The 27,954-nt window shown below is 34.0% G+C and overlaps 1 protein-coding gene across 2 annotated transcripts; it reads left to right on the forward strand.

Annotated features, from left to right (window-relative positions):
- Nucleotides 1-2,390: 2,390 nt before the first annotated feature.
- Nucleotides 2,391-27,722, forward strand: LOC111502747 (annexin B9). Of its 2 annotated transcripts, XM_074175362.1 has the most exons (8): nucleotides 2,391-2,759; nucleotides 2,818-2,988; nucleotides 24,269-24,473; nucleotides 25,325-25,404; nucleotides 26,307-26,526; nucleotides 26,934-27,145; nucleotides 27,329-27,393; nucleotides 27,536-27,722. In XM_074175362.1, exons 1-7 carry the CDS (start codon nucleotides 2,754-2,756, stop codon nucleotides 27,377-27,379), a joined length of 945 nt encoding a protein of 314 aa, XP_074031463.1. In that variant the 5' UTR covers nucleotides 2,391-2,753; the 3' UTR covers nucleotides 27,380-27,393; nucleotides 27,536-27,722. The 2 variants fall into 2 exon arrangements, with proteins under 2 accessions (XP_074031463.1, XP_074031465.1); XM_074175364.1 differs by lacking the exon at nucleotides 27,329-27,393 and having other exon boundaries at nucleotides 2,392-2,759.
- The last annotated feature ends 232 nt before the right edge of the window (nucleotides 27,723-27,954 follow it).

Raw genomic sequence — 27,954 nt, forward strand, 5'->3', positions numbered from 1 at the left:
ATATATATATATATATATATATATATAAATAAAGATTTTATCGAGTGTGCATGATATAAATCAAAAATTAAACAATTTGTGGACACAACACTCAAAAAAGGGGGGCAAACCGCGGACACGTGTTTCTGGCTATTGGCCTCATCAGCGCGGTGCAGCCAAGTGTAAAAATGGAAAACACTTGTTTGCCGAAACCAGGAAACAACACAAACGCACGGAGTCAACAACAGGAGCCAACCGCATATTTGTGGTTCCGGTTAGAAGACCTAGAATTCCCAGGCTACATCTAACATGACCACGGTTTGCCTTAAGCAAGCGCAATGAGCCAAGAGTGACAGCTTTCTGCAATTGTCCGGCTCAGAATTCTGCCTTAGTACAACAAGACGGCATGATCTTGATATTCGAGAGTGGAAAAGGACTCCTATAATCAAAACAAATATCTTGACAGAGTGATATGGATAGAATCTGTGGAGTTCGAGGAGAAAATCTAGACTTTTTTTTTGTTTTTTCTTCTTTTCTCGGACGATATTCGTCTCGCCAAGAGCTGAAAACTCCACAACGAATATCGCCTCGCTATGCTCTTCAAGAAGAGCAGGCTTATTAGGTAGTATGAGCCTGAGGGTGGGGAACGAATAATTCCAATAAATTAGGCACCTCTCGTTCCCCACAACGGATTATTATTATTATTATTGATCGTTATTGTTATAATTTTTCTTCCCGAAGGTTGAGCTGGTCAGGTCATGACCCGATGCCCTGATACATTCGTACAGGCGCGCCAGCATCATCAGCCCATGACCACCCTCCACCGTGGAGTAAGTGATTATTGGGTCCAAGAATTTTGTCTCTCGCCAAGATTTCTGGCTTAGTGCGGCACGCTCATCTCAAGATTCGAGGGAAGAGAGGGCATAATTCCATCAACGACTCCAATAATCAGAAAAACCATCTTAATATTGATACTTCAATCGTTACATTGTGTAATGTAATAAACTAAGTAGTGCGGTTGATTCAATTTCGAGTTTATTTTATTCAAACATATAAATTGGAACTCGATTCTAAAGATGGTCGACCCAATTTTCTTTAATCCTAAAAATTACCGAATTCTCACTATTCAACCTCTACGCCATGGGAATGTATCAGGTGTAGAAAGGTATGTGAGTCCATCTTATTATATTTAGAGTGACGTTATGTTATATTTCGTATCATTTCCAGCAAACCCGTTCATTTGATTCTCATATCATGGGAGCCAGAGATTCCAGTTTTACATTTTATTAGTGAGTCACTTTGGGCGGGGCGCTATATTTGCTTTGCAGTGAAATTTCATTCCCAATATTATTTTCAATAAACTCTTTCATTTGATACCCTTATCGTGAAAGTGCACATAAAAAAATAATTGGTACCCTTGGACGGTCCGCCATATTTCATGTAGAATGACGTCTGTCAGCTATAGCCATGCATTGTCATTCGAACTAAATATTGAGGATACCTTTTTCAAAATTAGGTTGCAAGAATTAACCATAACTAACATACATACAAGTTGAATAAAAATTTGTAAAATAATAATACAGAAGTAAGTTAATCAACATTTTCAACAACGACATTTGTTTCAAAATATATCCACAGTTATTATTATACGGCATAACTATAAGCATAATTAGGACACATGTCATATGTTTATGTGTGTATGTTTTTTTTTGTTTTCGTTAACCAGCTATTGTACCCCTATGAACGACAACCCTCAGAAGTCGAAACTTGTGCGAGTTAAGGACAAACGAGTTCTTACCTTTTAACGTGTGATTCCTAACACGGGTTGGACGATAGCAAGTGAAAATCGATCGTTCTGCCTGGGGCTTGAACCGTCGACTCACACATCGGCCGATGGACTGAGTGAACAGAGCACCCATGTCGAATCGCCCGGATACCGACCGACCGATATAGATATATGTTTTCCAAAAAGTGAAATAAAATTAATTGAGTATGTTGAAACAACGTAATTTTCGTTATATAAACAGTGGGTTTTCTTAGTTGAAGAAACTATATTTACAATAAAAATAATAGGGTTCTAGGTGGACCTTCCTTTGAAGAATATTTCTAGGAAGAATAGCAAATTTGTTATAGGTACATATTTAACAATCGCAATTACATCAGTTACCTACTCTTATGCATTTTGTGGAATTGTCATATGGGATGTTCACCTTAAAGTTTTCATTATCAATACGGATATTTATTTTGTACGAATTTGAATTTATACTTTCAACAATTTACAAGTGACATGATACATCTATTCATGGGGCCGCCTCTGATTATTTACTTTTTACTTTGCAATACGTCAGTTTGAGGAAATGAGCGAGATAGAGTAGGCGAGTTCTTAAATGCATCAGTGGATCTATTGGTCCATTCGAAACATTAACGCGTTTCTATTTGTAGAAGGAATGGAAATATTTTGATGAATTTAAGAACTCGCCAATTGTTCATTGTTCAGTAATTACCAGAAATCCAGTTTGCTACAAACCATTCATGTGAGATAAGAATACTCATATACTAGTGTTATGAGACATCATTGACTGTGACCTCGTAATTTGTAACTAGAACCGGTGAGACAGCTGTCAGATTTTCATCATTTAGCAACAGGCAATAGATTCAGTTGTTTTAAGTCACTGTGATTGCGTTGTTTAAAGATAGTATTTTTTTGATTCAGTGAGTAGTTGGTTGTAGTTGTTACAGCGAACAAGTGTAAATTGAATATCCGAAGAAAAAAAATGGCTGTAAGTAATTTTATTTATCTCTTCACTGAAAAATATTTTGTTGACAAAATATTTACAGCCCACAGTTTATCCCTACGAAAACTTTGATGATGAAGAAGATGCCAAAACTTTGAAGCAGGCATTCAAAGGATTTGGTACAGACGAGGATGCAGTAATTGAGATCATCACTAGGAGGAGTAATGAGCAGAGAAGGGCAATAGCATCCAGATTCAAAACGATGTATGGAAAGGTATGTTTCAATCTCGATATCCCGGCACAATCAACTGATACTACTTTCAATATAATTCCAAGACATCGAAAACATCAATATGAGTATGTACTCCAACATTAGCTTTTCCAAATCCCAGCTGTCATAAATTATGTCTGGTTGAGTGAATCTCCTTGAATTAATATCATTCATTTAAACTAATCCATTAGATCCCATTCATTTTGATTTCATATTCAATTTCTCAGGTTTAATAAATTGTAATTTACTTTATAATACCCTTATAAGTTTTTGAATGAAAAGAACTTCTACTCCTAGAAAGAATGAGTAATACTAAAATTATAGTTTAAGGAAATATTTGCTACAAGTTAAGAAAAAGTGTAAATGTTAATAAGTACAAATATATTGGTCACAACAAATTTCAGAAATATTTTAGGAACATTTTTCTGCTAGGATATATAAAGAAATATTTATCAAGTATATTTTTTCTCTTTACTTAGCAATTTTTAACAAGATCTTTTTAATTTTTGTATTTTTACCCATTGAAAGATAGGTACATTCCAAACTGCTGGTAAAGAGTAGGATGATTCCACAACCACAAGTCTTGTTTCTTAGTTCATTGTTGATAATATTTATATTGACAACTATGATCCAGTCAAAAAGAAATGGTAATCAGCAGAAATAGTTTCTACTCTTCAAGAAAATTGGAGCTGTGAACTTAAACTAGTCAATGGCTATGTTTACATTAAAAAATTTGATCACGTCAAGAAGTACATTGAAACAATTTCTGTCATCCTTCAGTTAGAACATTGAAGAAAAAAAAACAATGTTTTTGTTCTACATGTATGACTATATAATCTTTAATAATTTACGAACATTAGTTATGGAGAAATTCAATAAAATTTTTTTCAATCTTTCGAAAAAAGCATCAATTATATGACCATTTCCTGTTGGTTGATTAGGCCAAATGATCCATAACTTACACTTTCGAACAAATCACAGTTGACCAGATTCATAACTTACTACCTTCGAGACCAATCACAGATGAGAAAGTTCATAACAGTTGTGTTTCAATTATGTTTAATTGCAAGTAAGTAATCTTTGATAACTTTCCGTTTTCAAATATAATCTCAAACGTCAAACTTGATCATTGAACAGAGTTTTTTTTATTTTATGTCACACCAATTGCTAAGCCGCTTCTTGAAGTAGTTGTCAGAATGCTGGAATTGAGTGCCAGTGGTCCAGTGTGCTCGGGCATGATATATTTTTTACTTGGCTCGGCAGATGATTGAAGAGTTTTTTACTCTCAAATATGAGAGAGTGTTTGATTAATGTCGTTTTTGGTAGCGGTAGGGGTAAGTTGTCTTTTTGACGAGTATTATATGGTCTTACAATTGTCATATTGCATTTTTTCTTATGCATCAAGCACACTGTCTCAAGGATAAAAATACTGTATGGGGTCAGAATTCCATGTTTTATAAAAAGTGGTTTACTGTGATCCCTGAATTTAGCTTTTGATAAATATCTGAGTGCTCTTTTTTGTAAGACAAATACTGAGCTCATTAGCTGATAACAGCAAAAACCCCAGAACGAAATGCCATACATTGAGTGTGATTCAATGAGAGAAAAGTAAGCCATTCTGCCATAAGAGTGATAACTCTGATTGCATAGCAGCCCGATATGTCCTCGATAGTAGTTTGACAGTTGGATAAATGTTCAGAAATTACATAACACATATTTTATCCATTTTATACTATTACATGTTGCACTTCATTTACCTAATAAGAAAAATTTCCCCACTTACTTATCTTGGAGTGAAAAGTGTATTTCGGCTACCGATAAAGCTTTGCGGAAAAGGCGTAAATGCGTTAATAAGGTCATCGGTTACTTTTAAAATGTTTACCTTATCTAGTTTGTGAGAAGTGAATTCATTCAACTGTTTTCCTCTAAAAAAATAGGTACAATTACTTTACCTAATTGTAAATACCTAACATTCTATTGGTCTTGAATTTTCAGAAAATGTGGTTGTATCAACTCTTGCAATTTTCCTTTAAATAATGGTGAACATCCAATAATTTAAAAAAAAGATTAGTCACCAAAACTTGTGTGATTATCTTTAGATTGATTTATTTCATTCAGCCTTCTAGATGTATGGAACTCAATATTCATGTGAATATTCAATTTCTATTATTCACACCCCATAAAAATACAGGATTTGCTGGAAGCATTTTGTATATTCTGAATTAACCAGTTCAAGAAAAATCATTAAGCATCTTGTCAAAATATTGTATCCATAACAAGCACTTTTCCCAATCACCAGAAATGCAATACCTACTTTTCTCGACGCAAGTTTCACCAACCAAGTTGGTTGGTGAAACCGTTATTTATATATGAAATAGATTGATTCAAAGTTACCTATCAAATAATAAATTCACTGAGCCTTCACTTGATGAAAATTAATAACACTTAACCAGACTAACTGGTGAAGCTACCATTAGCAAAACATGTCTCAACTAAAATTATTGTGAAAATTCTGTAATTATTATCATAGATTACTCATTTAAGAATACTCTTATTGAATACAATATTTACCATATTTACCAAATTGTAGGTTTCAAACTTCTCCTGATATTGTGCAACAAATTATCGACATATAAGCAAATGGAAATTTCACTAATCAATGTATGGATTTAAAAACAAATAATTTCTAGGAATAATGATATATAACCATAGCAAATTCACTGTTTATGAAATCATGTGACCCAAAAGAAATATATGATGTAATTACCTCAAATAGCTCTTTTATCAAATAACGGTAAGGATTTTGAAAAAGTAATCTGTCCCAAGAATTGTGAATTTTGTTGAAAATCACAAACTGATTTCAGATTGTCAAAATGGTTCCACAAGGCTCCGTACTTGGGCCACTAATGTTTATTTTATAAATCAACCAGTTGACCAGAAAATTGTCCAATTTGCGGATGACACTCCTTGACTGTTCAGTGATATGACTGGAAATGATATAAAAAACAAAATATCGAATTTTCTAAACATAATATAAAATCGGTTTGAAATGAATAATATGCAAATAAATATTAATAAAATTCAACTCATGAAGTTTTCTGATACACAGCAAAATAACACTTTTTCGCTACTCCATGGTGGAGATGAAATTACAGCTGGTCCTTACTTAAATTACTAGGAATCACGATAGATCCTAAACTGGATTGTAAAAAAAAATGTTGTTCAACTAGCACAAAATATGGCAGGCTACTACTATGATTGGCTCAATCAGTAAACATAGAGTCTGCATTAACTGTGTATCATGCATACGTCCAATCTCGTGTTAGCTATGGAATTATTTTTTGAGGAGCATACTGAGTATGAAACAAACTAATAGCTGCAAAATATAATTCCAAAAATAAATATACTTACCCTGGTAGGACTCTTCTCTTCTTTCATCTTCTTTTTTCTATAATCTGTTTATATTATTGACATCTTCTACACCCATTTGGGTATAATATATTGTAGACTTGAACGAATAAAGAGTACATATATATATATATATATATATATATATATATATATATATATATATATATATATATATATATATATACATATATATATATATATATATATATATATATATATATATATATATATATATATATATATGGGGATTCACTATCAGCAACCCTCTAGCTCTAGTTGCATATGGGTGGTCTTGTTGGTTTGCCCTAAATTTTTCTCAATTCTTATAAAGGTAGAGACACATCCCGTATAAATACAGACCAGCAACTGTGAGTATTTCCAGCTTTCTAAACGAGTTTCTGCATAAGTGTCCCCATCCTAAATTAGCAATTATTCTGACCGCACTCTTTTGTAAAATGAATACTCTTTCAGCAGAAGAGCTCATACCCCAATTCAAGATTCCATAGCGCAAATGACAGCCAATATTTGCATAATACAGATTTAGGAGAACCTCTCCACATTAATTCGACATGAATCTCAGTGCGTAACAGTTCCTTCGTAGTTTATCACTTAATGAATCTATATGAGGACTCCATTTGAGCTTATGATCTAGAATTAGATCTAGCATTTTTGTTTCTGGGTTGGATATCACCTGTAGTTGGCTATCATATATTTTGAGAGTTTCAGTGGTGTTATGCATTGAGAATTTTACTTTGCTGTTTTGCTGATATTCAGTGCTAAATGATTTTTATCAGCCCATTTCATTATTTTCTCATATATGGATTCCGTTGTTTCTGCAAGTGCTAATGTATTACGATCAGTGACCAGAACATTTGTGTCGACTGCATATGCAACTATATGTACCTTCAAAAGACTATTTAGTTATTATATCAAGTCATTTGCATAAATAAAAAAAAAGCAGTGGTCTGAGTAAAGACCACTGTGGAACTCCTTGTTTGCAGGCCAAGGACTGACTGAGCACCTTGGATTATCACTGTTTGTAACCTGTTCTCTAGATAGGACCTGAACCAATCTTGGGCAACTCCACGAACCCCATAGCGATGTATTATCTGTACCAGTACACAGTGGTCAACGCATTCAAATGCCATAGAGAAATCGATGAACAAACTGCAAATTTGTAGTTTGTTATCCAAGGCTGTTACTACGTTGTCTATGAAATTATATAAAGCTGTTTCCATGCTTTTAACTTAACATGAAACCATGCTGGTTTGTATATAGTAGTTCATTTTTGAGGAAAAATGATTGTAACTGATTTTCAATATTAATTTCGTATAAGTTGGATATACTAGAGAGAAGACTCACTCCTCTATAGTTCTCGTAGCTATTTGAGTCTCCTTTTTGAAGATTGGGGTAACGATTGCAAATTTTAATTTTTCAGGGAGCATTCCTCGTTCCATGGAAAGATTTATCAGATAGATCAGGGGGTAGACTATTTCTTCCTTGCATTTTTTCAGAAGATAGTTTGAGATCTGATCACATCCGCTGGCATTAGAATTTTTAATTTATTTATTAATTAATGGTAGCATGTCACGATATCCACCCTTTAACAGTAGGACAGATATCGTGACAATTATAGACAGTGTTTGGAATTGTTTCATAATATATAGTGTAATTAGAGTCTTTCACATCATTTCTTTTCACCTTCATCGAAAATTATGCTCAAGGTATCATTTGAGTAATTTACAATTCAAGCCAAGCTACACTGACATATAGTTCAAAAGTTATAAGGGACTCAGTCAAACAAAAAAGAAGGTTTTTTAAATTGAAAGGGTATGTTTATAGGAGAGATTCATTTTTGGGAAAGAAAGTTTTTGGCTTTTACTTCTCCATCTTGACACAAAAAATGGGAACCTTCCAAAGAAAAGAAGGAAGCAATCAATTAATTTTTTAAATTGATTGCTCCCTTACTTTCTTTGGAAGATTCTTACATGTTCAATATCAAGATGGAGAATTGAAGGCCAAAAACTTGTTTTCACAAATATATCAAAAACTATTGCTCATATTCAAAACTCAAAGAAAGGTCATCAAAAAGCAGAAAAGTCACTAAAACTGAAAAATGAATATTTAAAAAAATTAATCATTGAACAATTTTTTTTCAAATATTACGGTTGCTTTGTTTTCTATTGATGAAAGCTAATATGATTTTTCATATTCATGAGATAATTGAAATTTTTTGGGTCGAATCTCATGTTTTTTTTTTAAATTTTATTGCTTGGAAACGCATTTATCAATCAACTAATTATATATTTTTGACAGTAATATCAATATTAAGGAACCAATGTTTTTAAATCATTATCTTCACTGTTCTTTGGTACTCTGCAAAAAAAAACGTTTTACTCCAATTAGGTACACTTCAAAATTACTCCACTATATCACTTACTCGCCACTTGTCCAGCTTTCTTTACTCATTTTTAGAGTTATCTAATGCCATTTTCAAGCACTCTTGTAAATTATCCCATAAATTGGAAAATCTTGACAGGCAATGCAGTGATCACCATGTGACTTTATGTTGCAGAAATCTGTTTGCTACCCTCAGTGCCAGTACATTGAGAGCAATTGCGTAAGGTTGTCCTCCATTCAAATCAATCTATCTATTGTTACTCGTTTGCTTCATTATGACCATTTGGAACTGACCACAATCAACTAGCTGTAAGAGTTTCACTTACTTTGTGATATCTATGATGAGAACAATCCTACCCGCAGTAGAATTATTGTTCTTATCAAAAGGGGTGCTTCTTTCCAAGGAAGACCGGTGGTCAAGTGAATATATTTTCGATTCGTTCACCTCATTGTTCAATTTCTTGTTTACCTCTTTTATATCTGTTCTTTTATTTTGTCCGTCTCGTTTTGACTCCTCCAACTTGACCATTGAATGTCTGCATTATTATCCTAGAGTTCCTTGACTTCGCCTCTAACCTCAAGTATTTTGCATTGCTCGTGTTGAACATTTTTTTATCCAATAAATACAAAGTGCTCTCTTCAGACCTTGCCTGATTTCGTTCAGATGACAGTTCAATTGTTTCTCCTGCTCCGTCAGGTCTTGCCTTCTCTGTGCTTCTCTGCTTTTTTGTATTATTTGTTGCTCTAATCGTTTTAACATAAATCTTGTCATCTCATCGTACTTATTTGATCATGTATTCACCATACACTACTAATTCTGCAGTAATCGCTATTTATTTATTTATATATTTTTATTATTATATATGATTTTATTTATTTATCGTTTGTTTGAAGGTGATTGACAATGTTTCATGATGAATTTCACTAGTTCGGACTTCCATCGCTACTATATAAAATGATTTGAAATCCCTGAAACAACTAAAAAAGAAGAATTGAAAATGAATAGCTGAAAATAACAATTATATTAACCAAAATAAACCTGAAATTAAATAATAGTGAAATAAAATACAAGTAAAAATAGAACAATTGAATAAATAAAAATAAAAAAATGAAAAAAGAAAATAAAAATAAGAGGTGACTATTTATAGGTCGTTCGAGTACTTTCACTTATCCCCGCTTTCCATTTTCCGCTTCACTGGTTCTGTAGGAGATGACCGTTTTGGCGGGAGTTGGCCATTTTTCGCTTGATGATGGGTTTCCATATGTTGCGTATTTCTACGCTGGCTTGGCTGAATACGTTGTTGGACAACATGTATGCGGCTTCCTTGAATTTTCTCCTAAACCAATGTTCCTCTCTGTGCAAGATCTCAGCTTGGGACCACTCGATGTTGTGTTGATGGGTCCAAACATGGTCTGCTATTACTGATTTGCTGGTTTCCCCTCGCTGTGTGTGTTTCTTGGGCTCGGCAATGCGAACATTCAATGGCCTCTTAGTTTCACCAATATAGGATTTTTCGCACTCACAGGGTATCCGGTAAATGCAATTCGTTTGGTGGCCTGGTTTTCGGGAGGCTGCTACGGATAGTGTTACCGGATCTGAAGCAGGTTCTGATGTTGTACTTGGAACCAATTCTTCTTATCCTCTCCGATAATCCTCTGATGTAGGGAAGTGCAAGCACTGGTTGTGACGGCTTCTCTTCCTTGCGAGGCTCCTGCTGTCTTCCAACCAAAGTCTTTTCTACCATCGCTTTGGAGTAGCCATTCCGTTGAAGATCATTTTTGATGATGTCCAGTTCCTTCTCGAGACTTTCCTTCGTATTACAAAGCCCAAAGACCGTGCTTTTAGTCGATTGATGGTGGTTGGATTCGTGGTTCAGATACTGTCCCGTATGAGTGGGTTTTCGGTATACAGATGTTTCCCACTTAGTGTCGGTCCTCTTCACCAAAACGTCTAAGAATGGCAATTCGTTGTGGATTTCCTTCTCCATTGTGAAATTGATGGAAGGTCTCACGCTGTTGATGTGTTTCAGGAAGGCGTCTAGTTCAGTATTCCCATGGTTCCATATTATGAAGGTGTCGTCAACATATCTCAACCAGACTAGAGGTTTCTTGTGGGCTTCTTCAATGGCCAGAGTTTCAAACCACTCCATATATATGTTGGCTATGACTGGTGAAAGTGGCGATCCCATTGTCAGTCCCTCATCTTGTGTAAAGAATTCGTCCTTCAGTTGGAAATAACAGTTTCGTACACAGCATCCTAGTAATTCCATGATTACTTCTATAGGTAGATTCGTTCTCTCTTTCAGGTTCCCGTCTTCGGATAGCTTTCTCTGTATGATTTGGAGTGCTTCTTCGACCGGAACGTTGGTGTAAAGGCTTTCCACGTCGAAACTAATTAGTTGATTTTCCTGTGTGACCTCAATTGACCCTAGTAGTTCGACAAAATACCTTGAATTCTTCACAAAAGACGATGTTTTTCTTTGTAATGGTTGTATTAAGGGAAGTAAAAATCTAGACAAGTTTTGAGTAGCCGAATCTCTGGAGCTGATGATCGATCTAAGCGGAACGTCCTTCTTGTGGATTTTGGGTAGTCCATACAAGTGAGGGGGCTTACTGTGGTGCGGTGTTAGCGATGATCTTTCCTTGTCCGAAAAATAGACTTGGTGTTTTTTCAAAATCTGGTACAACTTCCTTTCGATTGATGCAGTAGGGTCCCGTACGATCTTTGTGTATCGTCCCTTCTGAAGAACCTCTTCGATCTTCTGTTCGTAGAGAACGGTATCCATTACCACAGTAGCGTTTCCTTTATCTGCAGGTAGGATCTTGGTGGTGTTGTCTCTACGTAGGCCGTTCAGAGCTCTACGTTCTTCATTGCTGATGTTAGATGTTGGAACTGGTTCTCGATCCAGCTGTTCTCTAATTTTCCATCTGAACTCTTCTGCCTCGGTCTGGTCAATAAGGGAACTGGTGGATTCCACTGCAGTAATTATCTCCAAAGTGGGCACAGATGTTGGCGTAATGACGAAATTTAGGCCTTTTTTCAACAAGGATTCCTCTATTCCCGTGAGTGGGCGGGAACTCATGTTGATGACGTTGGCGGCTTCATAGTTGTCCTGTTTTCGGTCTGTATTTGGGCATTGTTTCCTCACTAACGTCCCCCACTTTCTGTTGTGGGTATTCTCCATGTCTTGGCGGATCTTCAAGCACGTGCTTTCAATCTTGGCAAAGATTGGTCCATGATCATCTTCCAATGTCTCTCTTCTTATCTTTTCAAATCGTTCCGTGGCATCCTGCAACAAAGTTAACCTCTTCCAACGGTGATAATTGATTTGAGACCTTATCAGTGCTCGGTTGGCGCGTTCCAATATGCGTTTAGCTCTCTCTCCTGGGATTGGCGATTTCAGCAGAAAACCTTTGGGGATGATGTTGTTGTATCTCGCTCTGCACAGAAAACTGAGGTGTTTCTTCCTTTGTAAGCTTGACCATAGTCTTCTCATATCCTCGGAATAAGTCGCTGGTTCCGGGTCCGTATCGGGTATTCAACGTTTGTTTGAAGGTGATATCTCATGCATTAGCATTCTTTCAATTTTTCTGGAATGATAACTTGCGTTATCCATCACAATTACCGAGTTGGGTGGAATGACGTCCAACGTTTGCTCAAAATATTCTTCAAACACATCGCCGTTCATATCTTCATAGTAATCGCCAGAATGCTTTGACTCAAACATCAATAAACCGCCCTCAAAAAACCATCAACACTTTCAGTGTGGGTAATAATCAGTGGCTTTCCTTTTTCAGAAGGCGACTTCAATCCGGTAGACCAGCTTTCAAAAAATGCTTGACGTGAACTTGTGATGTTTCTTCTGTCTTGCCACATTTTTCCAACGGTAATTCCTAACTACATTAAGTCAAGTTTCGTCCAGATAATAAATCCTTCTATTCTCACATCGAAACTCTCTTATCTGTTTTAGGTAATGTCTTCTTCAGCAAATAATTGTTTTGTTCCCAGCTGAAATTAAATTTCTTCAAAGTTTTCCACAATTTATTTCTATCTATCATTGCAGATATACTTTGGACTTCTTTTGGTGATTTTACAGCTTTATTTTTTCTCTCATTCTTGAACGTAGATATGATTTTCCAACTCCCGTCTTTTGCGATCACATTTCCACCAGAATATTAACAGTATACGAAGGTTTTGGTGCATAGTAGCTTTTTCAAGTGTATGAGAAAGCTACTGTACTAGCGAAACATGTGATTATATTTTTTCAAATAAAGTTTGTGGAGATCAAATCGTGAGGTGTAGTTTTTGAAAATAACGACACTAATTGAGACGCAAGGGCTTCATCAATAATTCATATTCAAGAAAAAAAGAACCTAATTAAATCATTATCAGGTTGGATCGAAAAATGACGTCATTTACATTTCCAGCAAAAATTAAAAATATCTCAGGTATCCCTGATTTGATCAAAGATATGCAGCAGGTATGTGATACATTGAAAAGTGCTTTTCATAGAACATATTGGAAATTTCAATCAAAAGTAAAAACCATGTTGGGTGTTTGATTGAAAAAAAACCTATTGATTGATAATGCGAGTGTTACATATTTTTATTATTCGCCAGATGCATACAACTATAAAAAGTATTTTGATATTATCAAATCGTACAACAACATGGAATATTTGAAATAAATACCACATTTTTTCACTTTTCAACCGGCTCAGTTATGTACGCCTATGTAACAGCCACTTGGAAATTATTTATTACTCCGCTGCTTAAGGAAATATAAATTTAATAGTTCACATTCTATTCTCAACTCTTCTCATTGAATCAACCTAAGTATGAGTACGGAATCAATCTCTACTCTGGAACGTCAGAAGTTTACTAGGTATCGTCTAATATGTGCTAGGAATTGCACGTTGAAAGGTAATATCTCGTTAATCCTTTACTCGCACAAGTTCCGGTATTGAGGGTTGTCGTTATTATGAGGTCGACAGTTGATTAACGCAAAAAAAATTGTATCCATTTTTGTTATTAATATTTTCACTAGTTACCTCTCAAATAATGTCATATAATTTCACTATCCAGATTGAATTTAAAAAAATAGTTTTATCTCTGAAGCCACAATAATCTTTATATAGTTTTAGTATTGAAAAATATTTGATAAAAATTGCTTTATTACCTCACAGTTTTTCGCTGATATAACGCAATAAAGGCCAGGGTCCATAATTTTTGAAACCAAAGAAAATAGTACTAGGATGAAACCCATTGCAAATGGAAGATATAAATTACGGTCAATTTGTGGTCGGGGAGGGTGTGAGTTTTTAAGGGTAAAAAGATCTAAAACTATTGTATTTACATTTTTCAGCATAACCTTAAAATTGATGTGACAAATTCAAATTACTAGGTTTTTGGTTTTTTATTTTCATCTTTCACAAAAAAAATTCACGAAATTTGGTGAAAACTTAACTTTTTATGTACCAAACACACTGTAATTTTTTGGATTTGATTTTTTTTTTTCATCTTATTTTGATTCAATATCAAAGAAGCACCGTAATTTTCAATCGAAAATTCATGTGTCAAAATATCTGCTTTTTTGAAAAAGTTATTTGGCTTTTTGTTCGTTGAAATCTCAACTTTCTGAAAAAAATATACGTTACTATGATGAATGTTCCTAAAAAATGCAAAAAAACGAAAAAAACTTGAATTAAAAAATTTTTTTAATCATTATGTTCAATTTTGAGCTATTTATTGAAATTAACACTTCAATTACTCGTTTAACGTAAGATTCCATGTTACATTGATAAGATTGCAAAAAAACATGCGAAAATCTCAAAAATGTGACTGTTACAAAAAAAAATCCAGTAAAAAGGCTGGTTTTTAATAAATTTTAATTACATTTTGGTCATAGAAAATCTCATAATATATAAATATAACTTTCCTAGATTCATATAATGGAATTGGCCGATTCTTGATGCAAATCCATAACTAACGTATTCCTAAAGTCACTAAATCTCCTTCTTCATGTGTTACCATGTTTATCGAACAGGGTTTTTTATCAAGTTGTTTGTAATCATAACCGCAACCGATTTGTTTACATTTTAAGAACTGAATCGCTTCACTGTGAACAATGGGTAAAACCCATCTGATAAATATTACCGGGAACTAAAATGCCTAGCACCTACACTTGCAAAGATGTTCGAAAACTTTTGTTGATAGACATTAAGCTCATGTTGGAGTTTGTCATGGTACAACAACATTCCACGTCTACTGATTGTAATATAATGATCATTACTTTTTGAATGTTTGTTCGATGCAGATTTATAGTTCTAAAATGTTCATTGTTGCTTTAAAAATATGGTTCAGGAAATAGTCTAAAAAATATATATAGAAAAATAGGTTTATCTATTCAATGATTGACGAGTACTTATTGCAAAATAAAAATGATTCGAAGTTAAAATTTGTCTTTCGAATCTACTTTCATACTAAACTTCTGCCAATAAGAACTCTAATTGGTCTATCACATGGATTCATATGAAATGTATAAAAGTTTTTTTCAGGAAAATACCAATTGTTATGAAACAAATGACTTCGACACTCAATAAGGCATTTGATATTATTCGTTGGTAATATCACGGAAAAGGAAGGAGTGAAAGTTCAATCGAGGTCAAAAATAATCACTTTTTTTCAAGGCTTTGTGTCGAACTTATATGAGCGTGTAATGCCTTCCATTCCGTGAGCACGTTCTTTCAACATTAATGTACATATTCCACATGTTTTCATCCTACTTACAAAGTAGGATGGAACATTTTTTACATTTTTGAATACAATATTATTTTGACTGCAATGTGATCTTTTTAAGTTATATTGACAGTTTCGTCCATTTGAAATGCAAAACAATAATTTCTCATGATCAGTTTCCATAGCTGAAAATGCAGAGCCAAACACAACGCATTTATGATTCAACACCAGACAGCGCTGTTTTGACCCGCCATAGGTCTCATTCCTCGAATATCAATGATAAACGAGGCTCCCAAAGGCGGTCAGTCGGTAAGCCAAGTTGCCAGTTGATGTCTTTCACTGCTAGGCAACTAGCTAAAAACCAGAGCCCAAACACGACACATTCATGATTCAGCACTGGACAGCGCTGTTTCGACACGCCATAATTCTCGTCAATGGTACTAGGCTGAACCACAAATGCATTGCTTGACTCAAAAGTTCTTAAGATTCAAGCCTGATTGAGGGCGATGACATCTCCGCTTACGAAGACACCATCTTTGGGATCGATAGAAAACTCAATCTTCGAATATCAAAGATAAATGAGGCTCCCCAAGGCGGTCAGTTGCAAAGACAAGCTTTGACATCGACCACCGACGAGATTCGTCCTCTGTCATTCACTGCAGCTTTCACTGCAAGGCAATTGGCTAAAAACCAGAGCCCAAACACAACGTACGAGTATTCATAAATCAACACCCTACAGCGCTGTTTCGACCCGTCATAGGTCTCGTCAATGTTGCTAGGGTGAACTATAAATGCATTGCTGGACTCAACTGTTCTTAAGGTTCAAGCCTGAGTGAGGACGCTGACATATCTCCCCTTATGAAGGCGCCTTCTATGGGATGGAATATCAAAGATAAACAAGATTCCCTATGGTGGTCAGTTGTAAAGCCAAGCTTTGACATCGACCGTATAGCCAAGATGCTTCCTTAGGTGGCTCAAAAAGTTATCAACATTACCTACCCAGGACACAAGGCTAATGACCAATGTGATCGTTGCCGATGACACCAAAAATAAATATAGTTTAAGAAACTTAAAAAAACGCTTTCAAAGAACATCTAAAAAGTTTTGTTTTTTTAAAATAAGCTTTAAACAATAACGAACGAAAAATACTAGTATTATTGTGAAAAAAGCGACGGGCGCTTGATATACAAAAAATATGGGACAAAGCGCTCACGCCCTTTTTACAATAATACTAGTAATTTTCGTTTGTTATTGTTTTAAGCTTATTACAAAAATCAACTTTTTAGTTCGATGTTCTTTAAAAGCGTGTTTTTTAGTTTTTTAAACTATTTATTTTTCATTTTTCACTTTCGTATGCCATAAAAGCATGTTTTTTAGTATTTTTAAACTATATTCATTTTATCTAAACTTTGGGATCAATCAGCCGTATATTGTTTAGAAAAGTTACTATTGATATTTTCCGATTCCGGAGAGGGAGCCTGAAAATCAGCTACCAATCCCAAGGCAGTGGGCGCGCAAAGGAGGGTTACAAATGATGCAGCAGGCGCGCGTGTTAATAAAAAAAATACTTTTTTTAAATGAAGAAATACATGTAAAGTGAGTTAGAATTGTATTAAGGATGTTACGTACAGCGCCATCTGCCCGCGAATAGATCGAGCAATAATGTCGATAATTTTGTTAAATACAAATCCCGCGTGTGACATTTACAAACAAACATACATACATACAAGTGAAGCTAATAAAAGCGTGTTAATAAAAAATGCTCCAATTGTTCGAGAGATTGGAATTCAAAATCTGGAGGGGTTTTTATTCATTGATAAATGTTAATCCATGATTTGAACTGTTATTTCATATTCTGTCTTTTGAAGAAAACGCTTTATTTGCATCCGTGGTTAGATGTTGGAGAATCGAGTGGTAGCACATGTGGTTTGGTGGTTATTCAAATGTCTTGTGTAACCGGCTGGTACGAAAACTGCATTTTTGAAGGACACAATAACCGAGTCTGAGAGAGCATATTACCAGCATATTTCTTTCTTCTATTTGAATATTCAGTTCGGATATATCAGTTTTTAACTTTGAAATATTATCATTGCTTTGTTCAATGTTTGATTGTAAAAAATTATCTTTCTTCGAGTATTTCTTCAATTTCAAGATTTCTTTGTTGAAGTAAGTTATGGTGTACATTTGTTCAGTGATGTTTGCTTGGTATTTTTCGTCGTCAATTGTTTTCAGGCTATTAACAAGTATTTGGTTTACGAGCTCGTCTATAGGCTTTTTATATTTTAACGTTTCGTTATTACACGCTTCATATTAGCTTCACCTGTATGTATGTATGTATGTATGCTTGTTTGTATGCATATTTGTTTGTAACTCTCAAGCTCGGGATCTGTATTGAATTATCGGTATTATTGCTTGATCTATTCGCGGGCAGATTGCGCTGTAAGTAACCTCCTTGATAGGTTGTTCAAAAAAAAATCAAAATAATAAATATAGTTTAAAAAACTAAAGAACACGCTTTTATAGAATATGAAACTTAAAAGTAAAAAATAAATATAGTTTTAAAAAAACTAAAAAACGTGCTTTCAAGGAACACCGAACTAAAAAGTTAAAAATAAATATAGTTTAAACAAACTAAAAAACACGCTTTTAATGAACATCGAACTAAAAAGTTAAAAATATTTTTTTAATTAAGCTTAAAACAATAACGATCGAAAAATGCTAGTATTATTGTGACAAAAGTGTGGGCGCTTTGTGCCATATTTTCTGTATATCTAGCGCCCAGGCTTTCTTAACAATATTACTAATAATATTTGTCATTGTTTTGAGCTTAATAAAAAAATCAACTTTTTAGTTCGATGTTCTTTAAAAGCGTGTTTTTTAAATCCTAAGTTGATTTTCGTTCAGTAATTTTTGACCCCCATTCATTATGTTCTGTTGAAGATTTTAAGGATCCGTAAACTTCTATTGTGTCATATAAATGTATCAATTGATTGGAAATTTCAGATTCGTTTTTGATAGCCTCATTAACGAACATCTGGTGCACATTTTGTAGTTTTTGTGTTTCTACTTAAACGTTTAATGTTATTCGAAGCTCGAAGTAAACAGCTTTTGTGATGGCAGCTTTTATTATGTAATGGAAAACTGTTTTTGCAGTACTTGAACTTTTCTGTTAATGGCTGTAAGCTAATGTAGAAATTTGTGATGTGTGAGAACTGTTATACCATTTAGCTTGAAGTTTCTGAGTTGATACCCTTGTCCACGATACTCCTGCACTGTTTCTTTGCTGATAGAAGTACTTCTGCTTTGTAGATAGATATTTTTATGGAAGCTTTTTTCAACTCATTAATACAATTTATTGTATGATTTTCACTATAAAGGGTTTTACAAAACCCGTGACACGTTTTTCGCTATACAATAACTTTCTCATCTACAAAAACTGCCTTGGTGGATTAAATACGTTCACTACTAAGAAATCTAAAATAAAATAAGTTTATAACCAAACAACTTACAAAAACCCAATACTTGGTTGTCTAAGATGCAATATGAACTAAACACTTCAACTTTTGTAGAAATCATAACAATTGGAAGAATTTTGCTAGTCATTTTCTACTTGATGTAGAAACTGCTGAGAAAACGTGTTATTAACGGAAAAAAGTGGCGCAAGTACTGTGCTACTATTTTTAGTACTATTTTTTATTTATTCATACTTTTAACATTTCATGTATATGAATAATTTTGATTTCATATCTTTTTCTTATGAAATACGTATGTGTGTATGTTTTTAAAAAAGGCGCGAGTTTATGTTATCTCCATAATATCGCTCCATTTATTTTAAACAAAAATATTGCCATTCATGTTCTGCAGAAGAGTCCCAATTCATTTGCTTCATCAAAAAAAATTTGCTGTGATGTTGAAACTAATCTGAACGAACATAAAAGATTGGGATAAACGTCAAAATTGTAAAATTCGTATTCCTGTAATCTTTATAACACCATAAATTATGAAACTATTGTATCATATAATGAACCTAATAATTATAAATTGTTTGGATTGAAATTTACACTTTTATTGTTGAAACGTTTGCAACGATTGTTCTGGTTGATCACCAAATATTATTATAATTCAAAGTCCCCCGCCGCGTCTCTCTAAACACGATAAACTTAAACGGATTTTTTATACTGAATGTGTGGAATCCTTCAGTGTTTGATGTAAATTGCTTGAACTATGACGGTGTTATCCATTTCAAATCGGGTAGACGATTCTACCCGTACGAAACGGGGTAGCGGTATAGGTCCATAGAAATGTCCATCTTTTAAAGATAGCTTACTGTAGGTTTGAAAAATGGTCATACATAATGTGTCAATTAAGAAAAATGTTGGAAGGATGCAGTATTAATCCTCATCAAATTTTTCATCATTTTAAGCACATTACCCTTGCTGGTCGGTCACACCATATAATTTGAATGAATATCTTAGAAGTTACAGCAAAATTAAAACTACTGCGCGGCAAAATAAATTCAATCGGCCCGGCCTCACAAACCGATGAGGTTGCGAGTTTGTTTTGTGTTGTGTTTAGGTAGATAGGTACTCAATTAACTATTTTAAAATTAAAGTTGGTAGTTGTGAACAAACTTTTCTTTGAGTGAATTTTATTAAATCTCATAACCGAGCAAAGCCAATATTTTATAAAATGAAAAGAAGTCCACTGGATCAGAAAAAAATTTCCTTCGGATTTGGGACTGTGGTGACTATTTTATGACAATTCTTATATTTGTTATCAATTGAATACCTATCATAGGGATATCATATCAACCTTATCTTAATAAATTCAAATATAAAATAACAAAAAGATATCACATCGTTTGAATTTAATTTAATGAATATGAAAATGAATGAAATAATGATAGAAAAACTTTTTAAACAAGCTTTTATTTAAGTGCCCTAAAAAGATCAAAATAAAATTTTAAATCACATTAACCACATTCATTTATGACTTTACAGAATTGAAATTATAATAAAAGCTTGTCCCGGCGCCTAGAAGAAATCTCTACATATTCAGTCAGATGAAATTTAAATTAAGAAACATTCTGACAGATCAACTATAGGTACTGCAAAAAATTCCAAACCCGATCAGTCCTATGTGTGCAAAAAAGTTATTCAAGGTTAAAGTTCCACATTTTAACCATTCACGGCACTTTCATTTAATTACAAACATTATGAATTGCTTACAAGTTCAGTAGGTGCCTACCTTATTACAAAATTTCAATTACAATTTGAAATTATTGCGACAAGCTTTTATTATAATTTCAATTCTGTAAAGTCATAAATGAATGTGGTTAATGTGATTTAAAATTTTATTTTGATCTTTTTAGGGCACTTCAATAAAAGCTTGTTTGAAAAGTTTTTTTTATCATTATTTTATTTTATAATTTTCAGTTTCAATCCATACTTATCGATCAATACGAAAGTCCATCTATAAAACAGAGAGTCCTTCAACAGAAAAACTTAAGGAACGGGGAAAACTATTATTTGGATAAACTATATTCTATAGAAGTAGGTAGGTACCTACTCCTCCGGCATACCTTACCTTGTTATATTTCTTAGTCTATTCACTTCATTGATGGCGTCATTATTACATGGCCGAGTCCCAGTTGATTTCGAACAGTCTAATTCTTCTATCAGGAGGCCTTTGGTGTTTCAAGTTAAAGCTTTCGTTGGCAAGTTTTTCATTTCGTTTCAATTTCTCTTTCTCTAACCTTTTTTTCCTTTGTGGTTATGTTTCTTTATTTCCCATAGTGTTCCCACGAGTACCTAAGAAATATTTGTCAACCCTCCCAGAGCTTCATTTAGCAGGGTAAGAGCTAATATACAACAGGGTGCGCTCCGGTGCCCTGAGGTGGTACGTTCACGACATCATTTTACACTCTGATGCCACTCAGTCCTGGGCACGGCCTCACCTTGGCTTGGGTGGTAATTTGGTGAAAGATGCGCCACTTTTTTCAGCTTAGAGCTCACTCGTGCCTGACGAAACACCGTTCCGGGTTTGATTTTGGAATTTTCCTTCTCCTAGACGGGTTGCAGACCAATGCTAATGACGCCCATCTCACCAAATTACACAAGTCATGGTATGCCTCTTGTGCCTGTCACTCACATTGCGTGATGGACCCTCTTACTCTAGAAACTTAAAGGGTGGTAAATAATAATATTTTTTCACAGTGCAAATAAATATGGATTCTTACAACCTACTACACCATTTATTGCCTTTTTTTAGAGTCGGGAAGTATGTATTTAAAGGTAAAAGCTTGGTTTAATTTTTTTTCTAGAAATATATTTTTTTTATTGACGACAACCCTGGATGTGGCATCTATTTCATAGTGGGCCTACCAACTGCCTATCATAAATGAATGCGTATACAAAATTTCGTGTCCCTGCTATTTACCGCTGAGGAGATCTCTCATACGGAGCCGATCCTGGCAGCAGCATCAGGTCACGTTTATGATTAACATGCATTGTCATCGGTTCTGGACCAGCATGCAAAATTTCAGGTCAATCAAATACCGGGAAGTGGGTCAAATTAAACTTGCAAGATTTGTTAACATACATACATGCCAAATTAAATAAAAGCTTTTAATCAAAATTGAATTTACTCAAAGTTTAAAAAAAACATTGGAAAAGAAGTTGAAATCTATCAATAGAAATTCAAATGGATTGAATTTAATGTCGCAGTTAAGAATGGTTGGATGTTTATTAAATAAATCCCCATTTCATGCCTATGAACTTTACCGAACTTTACCCTCAGTATTATTTATCAATTAACGTAACGATTTACAGAGTAACTTTAAAAGTTTGTTAGTATCTGATTTCTATTATCCCCCCATAAAATTCATCCTACAATTTTTGGAAATACTAAAATCCACTCAATACTGGTTAAATTATTGAGAGGGCGTTATATATTACATCTCAACTCATTTCCCGAACTAGACTAGCTCCTCTGCTTGTTGGTAGTGCTTATATGGGAGACTTTGGAAGCCGAAAGAAATATTCTCGAACCGACGTGGCACCTCTAAGGATCGGGAAATACAAGTGGGGTTGAGCACGACCTTGACAAAGTCATAGTCGATTAGACCAGAGACGGCCAACGTTTTTCTTTCAGGGGATGATTTACAACAACATTTAAAAGCCAAAATATTACAACAAACAGTCTACGTCTACAGCTGAAGAGAAAAATTCTAATAATAACGATCCTCAAAAAAAAACGTTGAAAAATAAACAAATGAAAACGCTCCCTCAAAGGGATGGCCAACCAACCAATTTTTTTTATCTTCTAGATTTCACTGAATAGTTGACAAACTCTGATGCAGAGAAGTAAGTTTCTATAATATCGTTAATTATTTCCAATTATAAGCTGTTATAACTTGATTTTTTTGTAGATTGACTATTTTTCTGTAAGTTTCTTTTTTTTTATTTAATATGAATATTTTTGTCATTTGTTTGAATAAATAGTAAAGAGATTGCATCAATATATGTCAGACTTTTATTCAAAACACTTGATGCTTTCTGCCCAGACATACTGTATAAGATCATGAAAGCTGTTAATACTCCTTAATTCCTTTCAATATTATTGAGTGAGAGAAGAGAAGTAATGAATTCGAGATTTTGAAATTGACAACAACCACATGCACGAGAGAAAAGTTTCCAAACATTTGCGACATTCTGGTTTTTATATTTTATATTATTGTTTATCTTGTATGAATTTGTAAATGTAAGGAAATGTTTATAATCTTTTTTACTTGTACATAAATTACCTATCTGAAAATGTATAATTAGGCTCCCACAGCATTATTCAATTATGTTACAGACATAACAGAGATCAATACAGTCTGAAGATTGTATTGACGAGAGATACATATGTATTAGAAAATAAATATTTTTTTTATCCCTGTGACAAATATTGGTATTTGGAATGTTGCTTTCCCGTTTGGGGCTTTGTTTACTAGATGGAGCTGTTACTAGGTAACAATCTTTCTCTTAAACGAAGGTTTCATATATATGCAGTTGAGCCGCGTTGAAATTATTCAACCCTTAACACTTTGCTGTTTAGGTCGGATCTTTCCTACACTCATGAGAGGTATAATTTCAGCATGGTCGTGCTGCTGGATGAACGAGAAACATCTGCGAGACTAACCTGTGAGGTATCTTGCCTAAATGTCTGTCGGATACAATTCAATATCCAGCCGGGGAAGTAGTTGTGTTTCGGCAGGTGTTTACCAGAAATTACTGTGTAGGTAGTTGAGAGAGATGAATATTTCAAGATTTCATTTTTAAATATTCATTTTTTGGTAATTATGTTCAATAATAATATTCTTATAATCTCACTAAATATACTGGTGTCAATCCGGTCCTGATGAAAGGCATGTCTGCAGTTTTAGTTCGAAAATGAACTGGAATGAATGATGAATCATTTTGGAGGGAATGATGAACAACCCAACCCGTACATTATTCGAGAACGGAAGAAGAAGGTTGCAGAAACATGCATCTAGTTATTTTCAAGAACACAGAGTTGCAAAGATCAATCGTGTTTTTGAATGATTAAGTAAAGTTGTTAATTCACAAGTTTGGCACTAATTCTAAAAATCCAGGGGTGTAAAAATACTATTATCTAAATTTCAGATTGCAACGTACATCCAAAATTACAGTCTATATTAATTTAATTTTCAAATTGTATTTTCTTTCAGGATTTGATTAATGAACTCAAGAGTGAGCTTAGGGGTAACTTTGAAGACGTTATAATTGCCCTCATGACGGAACCAATAGAATTTCAAGCCAAAGAACTCCATAAAGCTATAAGTGGATTGGGCACAGATGAAAATACATTAGTTGAAATCTTAGCGACTCATGATAATGATACCGTAGTTCGCATTTCAAATGCATATGAAGGATGTAAGTAATTCATTTTTATAATTATTTCAATAGTTACAATAAAAATAAACTATTCGGAGTCTTAATCCTTTTAATAATAATCATTCATATTCAACTAGTCATTTTCAATCCTTTCACATAAGTGGATTTCAGATTTTCATAATTCATTATGAACAGATCTTGTTGATTTTGACGTGACTCATGAATCTGAACATTGCTCTATTTTTTTATATATCATTTTTAGGCTATACCAATTAGCTCATATCAACAGTCTGTAATTAAATCCTGGAGGCTATTTGTGTAACAGTGGTCAAAATTATTCAACTATTCCATTACCGATTTCCCCATACATTCTCCATTGAAATCTTCTATACTGTAACTGAAATTTATTAGGTTGACATCTGTCATACTATGATAATGATTTTCTGGTATTCTACCATCTCCGTTTGTCAACTGATAACTTTTGATATTCGTAGTCCTAGATGTTCACCTTTTTGTGAGTTGAAAGTTCATCAAAACTGATTCTCAAACTTTACCATACCAAAAACTTAAGTCTATTCTACAAGTATCCAAAAGTTTGAAAATTACTGAGATACAATGATACGATGCAACTCAAAATTAAATTGCACTTAGAATTTGTCTACATACATCTTCGAAAAAAAATTTTTGGAAAGTAATTTAATTCTTCATCTCTTCGGAAGTTTCCCACATTTTTTTGTATAATGATTGTGAAATAGAAAGCTAAAATGTACAATCCAAAAGAGTTTGATCAGTCCACTTCAATATTTGTATTTGGAAGTATGTTGGACATTATTTTATTATCCAGCTATACTTGATCTTACAGATATCCCTTAATTAGACATATCTTTCAGTGTATCAAACCTCCCTAGAAGCTGATATCAAAGGAGATACATCAGGCACTCTGAAGAGATTGTTAGTAGGATTATCAACGGTAAGTTCAGTCATTTTAGTAAGGATGATTTCTGTTTGTGGAATATATAGTATGTCGAATGTCTAATGATATGAGTATAAAGTTAGGTTACTGTGACTGTCCGGGAATATTTTTATTGACTTGTGTATGAGGTTGGATTCTTCCAATCTCTCCGCACATAATTCAATAGCGTAAATTTCCGCTTGAAATACAGTCGCATAGGTTCCTAGGCAGGTAGATATCTCTGTCCTGGGTTTGCGACTAAAAACACCTGCATCAGAACCGAAAGGTGTTTTTGATCCATCTGTGAACTAACAACTATCTGCTCTTAATATTTCCTTCTCCCGGAGGATCCAGTCCTCTCTTCTCGGGAACAGTACTTTATAAGGCAGTTCATAGTTGACAGTTGGGGGCATAAAATCAGAGGTCATTTCCAGAATGCTGTGACTTCCAGTGTCAACCAACAGTCTGTTGCACTCTGCATTAAATTGATTTGTGCAATTGGTAATGTGCACATGTCTGTATGCAGTCCATCTAGCCTCTTTCTCCAGAAAAATGTGGAGAGGAGGTAGATCTAGAAGGATCTCTATGGCCGCTGACGGTGTGGTACTGATGGCACCACTGATAGCCAGACAAGCCTGTCTCTGTAAGTCAGAGAGCTTCGCCTGGGCCGTTTTCTGTAAAGCCTTCAGCCACGATTATGATATAAAATGATGCTTTGAAATTGTATGGGTTTAGGATCCTCAGAAATCATATTTAGTTGTCAATTTATGTTATACATATTAGGCTGTTGATACAGAGATTTTTTTGTTTGAGAGGCTCTCCAGTGTGAATTGAGGAGCTCTGAACACATCAGTAAAGGGACTCAAGCTTGATTTTAGGTCTATAGCTTTGAACTTCTGGTATAAACGTAATATTTTTAGGGTAACAGGGATGAATCAGATGTTATTGATGAGGAAGCTGCATTCAATGATGCTCAAGCATTACTCCAAGCAGGAGAACTTCTTTTTGCTGGAACTGAAGAATCCACATTTACTGCTGTTCTGTGCCAACGCAACAGACCCCAGTTGAGAATTATTTTTGATAAATATAAGGAAATCGTGGGACATTCCATTGAGAAGGCCATCGAGAATGAATTCTCTGGTGAGTTTGTTAGAATTGTAGTAACTTTTTTATTTACTAAAAACCAGTCAATATTGGCAAAAGGGCTATAGAAAAAAAACTGGAAAGTTATTTAGATATTCAATATTTCCAATGAGGTTATGACTTCGGTCATAACGGTCTTCAGTTTATAACGTAATGATAAGTTGGAGTTTGTCCTAGTTTTCAATCTGCCTACATTGTCACCACTCTTATTTTTTCATATCTATATTCAATTAAATAGGCATTCAAATTCCTGACGAAAATGTATGATAGTTTTCCATATTTTATTATATATAGCCATCATATCACAAAACTTCAACTTTAGTAATTGATTCAATTGAACAAATTATAATAAAACTGATATACTTGAAGTAACTGAATCGTGATCAATATTTTTCTCAAAATAGGTAATATCAAGGAGGCCATGTTACAACTCATTGCATGTATTCGAGATAGAACTTTATATTTAGCTACAAGGCTTCATGATGCAATGAAAGGACTAGGCACAGATGATAGGACTTTAATTCGAATAGTTGCATCAAGATCAGAAATTGACCTGGAGGATATCAAAGAAGCCTATGAGGCTGCTTATGGAAAGAGCCTATCAGAAAGAATAGCGGTTAGTATAAATAATAATTCTACTTTTTTATATCAATTATTTCTGTTATTCGATACTCTAAATTCAGCTGGAGAGAAACTGGTTAACATTTCAGTTATGTTTGTAATTTTGCTTTTGTTCATGACTTTGTTTGTTTTTTGGCCTGTTTGTATTGTGGTTCATATATTCATGTTTTATTTTCAGGATGACACATCTGGAGACTACAAAAAAGGCCTTCTGGCCATTGTCGGCTAAAATCAGAATTTCATGTATGTTTGTTTTAGTTCAATTTGATTGACCAGTTGTGATAATTCATCTGTTTCTGTGTTTTACTCCTGCCTTTTCCGCTTTCTCTCTATCTTATCAACTAATTGTGCAAGATCACTTTTCATTTTTTTTTTTCATTTTCAGGATGAAGTTTCGTCGGATTTGAAGAAAACTTTACTTGCCCTTGTTCGATGAATCCGCTTTTCACTATTTCAATATGTATTAAAATTTTATATATAGGTTTCCATAAGAGATTAAAATTTGAAATGATTTACTATATATTTCCTATTGCTGTATATTGCAAGTAGAGAAAATAAAAAATTGTTTGGTATATTTGTTTTTATTGACAAATGTGCCACATGTCCAGAAACGGACACAAATACACATTTTTTTTATCAAAAAATGTTAGTTCCAGTTTGTATAATGAAAAATCAACCTAGCTGCATTGGGTGTAAAATATTGAAAAAGTTGGTCCTCGTGCATTATCATGAGGAATGAAGACTTCATATCTTTAATATCAATGATTTTATCAATTCTGTGAAAATCTGGTCCAGTTTAGCTTC

The sequence above is a fragment of the Leptinotarsa decemlineata genome, unplaced genomic scaffold (genome assembly GCF_025532065.1).
Source record: "Leptinotarsa decemlineata unplaced genomic scaffold, Ldec_3_MD MMD2_tig00001019_RagTag_RagTag, whole genome shotgun sequence".
In the NCBI taxonomy this organism is placed as follows: domain Eukaryota; kingdom Metazoa; phylum Arthropoda; class Insecta; order Coleoptera; family Chrysomelidae; genus Leptinotarsa; species Leptinotarsa decemlineata.

Excerpts from the sequence above, each read along its gene's own strand:
- LOC111502747 (XM_074175362.1), top strand. Across the intron at positions 2,989-24,268 it reads TCAAAACGATGTATGGAAAG|GATTTGATTAATGAACTCAA; the intron begins GTATGTTTCAAT and ends ATTTTCTTTCAG. Across the intron at positions 25,405-26,306 it reads TGTTAGTAGGATTATCAACG|GGTAACAGGGATGAATCAGA; the intron begins GTAAGTTCAGTC and ends TAATATTTTTAG.